This window comes from Penaeus chinensis, chromosome 38 (assembly GCF_019202785.1).
Source record: "Penaeus chinensis breed Huanghai No. 1 chromosome 38, ASM1920278v2, whole genome shotgun sequence".
Lineage (NCBI taxonomy): Eukaryota > Metazoa > Arthropoda > Malacostraca > Decapoda > Penaeidae > Penaeus > Penaeus chinensis.
The window spans coordinates 26,723,691-26,728,690 of record NC_061856.1 but is presented as its reverse complement, the minus strand read 5'-3'; the positions used below and the strand labels follow the sequence as shown (position 1 = coordinate 26,728,690).

The 5,000-nt window shown below is 35.1% G+C and overlaps 1 protein-coding gene across 5 annotated transcripts in view; it reads right to left on the bottom strand.

The window, feature by feature from the left end:
- Positions 1 to 2,948: 2,948 nt before the first annotated feature.
- The window catches only part of LOC125046044 (PAN2-PAN3 deadenylation complex subunit pan3-like), a 28,299-nt gene continuing 26,247 nt past the window's right edge, over positions 2,949 to 5,000 (bottom strand). For all 5 annotated transcript variants that reach the window (XM_047643653.1, XM_047643651.1, XM_047643650.1 and 2 more), the window contains one exon: positions 2,949 to 4,015. In XM_047643653.1, the coding sequence (XP_047499609.1) occupies positions 3,893 to 4,015 (123 nt within the window). In that variant the 3' untranslated portion in view covers positions 2,949 to 3,892. The remainder of the gene's footprint in view (positions 4,016 to 5,000) is intronic.

Sequence of the window (5,000 nt, the reverse complement as noted above, 5' to 3'; positions counted from 1 at the left end):
GTGTATTTGTGTGTATGCATGTATTCATCTAAGGGTCTATGTGTCAGTGTGCATCTGTGTCTGTATCTGTGTCTGTGCATCTGTGACTGTCTGTGAATGAGCTGTGTTTGTGTCAAGTAATTGTCTGTGAGATTCATGGCTCTGTAGTGTCTTCAGATTCTTATGAACAATGACTTCTTCAAAAGCATGTTTCTGAATTATTCACACAATTACACTGTAACTAAGTGAATGCAAATATGACCCTAATAAGACCACTATAATTATATTCATAATTATAGGTAAAACATAACTATGAAACATAACTTTGATGTCTAGGAAAGTTTCAATACAGTAATAAAAAAAAATATATACATATAAATATATAGACATATATATATATATATATATATATATATATACATATATATATATATATATATATATATATATATATATATATATATATATATATATATATATATTATTAGCCTTCCATAAAACTTGGCAATTAAAAAAAAAAAAAAAAAAAAAAAAATGCTTTGTGACAGTCTGACAACACAGAAGGAAAGAGTAAGAGAGAGATGGAAAAGATGAGGGGGAGGGAGATGAGGATGTGGGAGAGGGAGATGATGAGGGAAAGGAAAAGAAAGAGGGAGAAGGAGGAGATGGGGGAGGCAGGGAATAAGGACAAGAGACAGGGGCAAGGAAGGGGCAGGGGAGGGCAAGGATAGAGACAGAGACAGGGATATGCACAGGAAAAGGAGCCAAAACAGGAATAGGGGCAGAGGCAGAAAACAAGTTAGATATAGGTAGGGTAAGGTGGGTATGAGGGTGGGAGCAAAGAAGAGAGAGAGAAAAAGAAACAATGAAAAAGATAAAGAAAGCAAGCGTAAGAAGTTCCTTTCTTACTACTACCCTGTTTAACATCCCTACGTATCTTTCACGTATTTCACCTTGACATCCATAAGTCTTTTAATGTGGGAGGAAAAAAAATATTCACAGGTTCACCTTCACATAAAATATCTGGAACATTTATAAAATCAACTTGTAACATATTATGCAAATTAGAAAAGAAAAACATACTAATGGCATCTTTTTCCTGAGTTATATAAGCTATGAAAGTGCTTATGTAAATAACAGACCACTAATACCCAAGAAAATAATAAAGAGACCCTAAACTCAACATAACTTCACTGTTCACCCGTCTATTTTAACCCCTCAGTGACGGGTATTATAAATCTCACTGCGTTATAGACTCTGGTGATTTCTGTCAACCGTCCGGCCACTGGGTGTGGGAGTCCACTACATGTAGCGGAACTTCCTGCTCAATGCACTCTAGTGCGTCACCACGGGTATAGCTGTACCCTGCAGATCATGATGGCTATGCACATGACACGGTAGTAATAGGTTAAACAACAATTCCAAAAAGCCTTTTAACCCAAAAAACAGGGGGTTCTCTCTTTCTACAATATGAATAAGTAAACCACAAAATAATGAACTTTCAAGCAAGTAATATTGCAAAATGAAACAATTCCTAAAAATCAGAAGATATACCATAAGCCACTGATAATAAGTGTTTCTTAAAATAATGATTTTACTGCCAGCCCTTTCCACATGTAAAAAATAAGTTAAACAAAATCTAAAATATACATAATTAGAAAAAAGGAGTGAATCAGTATTTTTTTTCATATACCACTATATTGATGATGCATCTACATATACGTGTGTTAGTGAGCCTTTGCAAATCTCCATGTATATAAGAGATTCCAAGTATATAAGAAAGTCTAAAAAGAAATAATAATAATAATAATAATAAAAAAAAGTAAGAATAATAATAATCATAATCACTCAATATGTACTTTCAAAAATACAGGAAAAAGGACACTGGTTAACAAATAAGTAGATATGGAAATTATGATAGAAATCCTCTTTTAAAATGGGAATCAACTGCTTCTTAAACTTTCACTGATAAGCCATGCCTACAGCCGTCATAACAAACCTCCCGATCTGTCAGGTATGGCTATACACGGGAGGACATTTACCAAAAATCGCCAGAGTCTATGACGCCCAGAGATTTCTAAATACTATCATCTTAGGGTTAAACCAATAAATAACCAATATGCTTCCTATACTTAACATGCCCCCACATCAAGTGTCATGAAATCACTGCATCCTATCTCTCTGAAGGCTATTTCTGCCACCTATCAATAGTTCTATGATATGGCATGATTTTTCAAGTTAATTCTAAAATACATCCTTGATGAGAAATCCAAAAGTGAAAATCAAGATGATGATGATGATAATAATAATAATAATAATAATAATAATAATAATAATAATAATAATAATAATAATAATAATAATAATAATAAAAATCAATTCACTCAAAAAAATTAAAAGGGGGGGGGGGGGGTAAGTAAATATATGAAGCACATTATAAATCTCTCTACTTGAATTATTTCAAGTGTAAACGTGTAAATTTCATTTTACTAAATGTGTGCACATGAATCTGTTTTTTTGTTTGTTTTTTTAAGTATGTATGATATGCATATGCTCATGTACTGGTTTTGATGAGGAATAACTTATTTAGTTGTCAGTGTAAGTGTAGGTGTCAGTGTAGGTGAAAATTTATGTGTAACATATATGCTGTGTTACCATGTATGCACTTCTTTGTGTTGCCATATGAACATAATTTAGTGCATATGTACATATACTGGTGTTACTCATGGATTATGCATACACATTTCAGATTTCTGCCTTCTCAATTTTACAATTCTTCCCAGAATATGTGAGTCAATTCAAATCCACTTATCACAGAATGCTTATACACCCAGTAGTAGCCTGATCAATGGCTATGTAACATGTATTTCAAATGAGCTCTCAATTTCCTTTTAAAAATTTCACGTTTGTAAAGCAAGCTGAATGATAAATAATAAATGAACACATTTTGTGTTCATGAAAAACATGTGAATGCATTAGTTTTTTTTGCTTTTTTTTTTTGCCTTTTTTTGCATTACATTTTTCCCTACACATACAGCTTTAACATTACCCCTATCCTAAAAATGTGTTTATCTCTGAAATATCCTTCTGGAAAACAGCTTCCTAAGTCCTCTCTCCACAAGTGCTGGAAGTAATCTATTGCTTAGTTCAATGTACACAAGAGGCCTATCTTTCTACTACTGATTGATGTATTACACCCTAGACAGCAGCAATACTTGTAATTGATACAATACTCATACACAAGATATCCAGTTCACTACTTTCGAACTTATATACACACAATCACTAAGTCTGGCTGATAGAATTAGCCTTAACTGCAAATCAGCATTATTCATAACTTGCCCTTGAATCCAAGACTAATCATTTGAAAAACAACTGAGTAAGATGTATAATGCCAAAAAATGATCTTTTACTTATGACTGTTGTTGCATACTGGCTATGAAGTAATAAATAATTAATAAATAATATTAATAACTGCGAGAGCATTAACGTCCATTCTATGTCTTCCCGTGTACAATCCTCACTGAAACTTTCATCTTCCCAGCTCAGACCAGCCAAAAACCAAGTCCTAATACAATTCTACAGAGAAGAAACCTCACTGCTCTTCAATCAATGACACAAAACTTTCACTGATTCAAGTTACAAACAGTCTTCACCAATGGTTATTTAGTAGCAAAATAAACTTGTCTTTTATTTTACATGGATTAAAAAAAATTGAGAATAAAAAATAAAAAAGGTAAGTTTAATACATGGACCATTACCACTACTGTACCTTCATCTTCATCCCTTTTCCCAACCCCTCCGATGCATCAAAAAATGAGTAAATTCCATCAGATAAAATAAGTGGCTTTGAGATGATTGTTTCCCATTGCTTATTGGAGGGTCAAGAAGTCAACCACCCCTTTGTATAGGGTTATGTTGCCTTGTGTGAAGATGCTGCCTGCAGCAGCTCTGCAAAGGAGCGTTCGAAGCACCTTTTTAATTCTGCATAGGAGGTCACCAGGATGTTTTGCTCATCATGAGACATCAAACAAATCTGTCAAAAATTGAAAAGCATTAAGAATCACACCCTCTACATTCACAAGTTGTATATATCAAAAAGACAGTATGTCACCATTGTTACATCTACTGGAACTCTATTAACATTTCATTTAACCCAATGGCGACGGGTCACGGCTATCGCCGTCATAACAATACGCACGATGTGAGGCGTGCGGCTGTCCGCAGCGGCGCCGCGCCAAAACGCCCCGAGGCAATGATTCGGCTTGATGGACCGATATCACGCGCTCAGAGTCGGCGCGCTGCCGCCGTTCGCCAGAGCGTAGAGTTTTTTTTAATTTGCTATACCCGGCGCCATTGGGTTAATAAACTGAAGTACAAATATCCACAACCCATGTCATGGTAAATAAGTACACCCTTTGTAAAGGTGGCTGCTTTAATTCCTGTGAGATAGAACAATTTGTTTGGTTTTCCCTCACTATAACTGAATAAGGTTAAGTTCGCCTATGCTGGATTAGGTTAATTTACAATTTGGGGTAGGTGGTGGTCTAGGGTTTATGATTAAGGAAGGTTATAGCTATCAGAGATGGTAGCCTAATCCAGTATATGAGCTAAATTAACTTTGTGTAACCAAGGCAGCTGCATAGCACATCCTAAAAGAAGGGAAAACTAAAAATACATGAAAAATTTCTTCTGGCAATCCCTAAAAGCGCCCACCCTACTGAAGTCTAAATATATTTTCATGGACAGAAGAAAAGAGCAATTTCCAGTAATCATTGACCCATTTTCTAGCCCCTCACAGTCTGGTACAAAGATTAGTTACAAGCTGAAAAAGAAGGAAAGTAATGGAAAGACAAAGCATAACAAAACTTAGAAGCACCAAATATGAAAACATAGGCTGACATGGGGAGAGGCTTTGATTCACAAATGAGCTACATACAGCCCTCACTTCTATTTCAATAACCCTCTGAAGGTTGAAAGACTGGAAGAACCAAGCACTGAAGTACTGCTCCGCTCCTGAT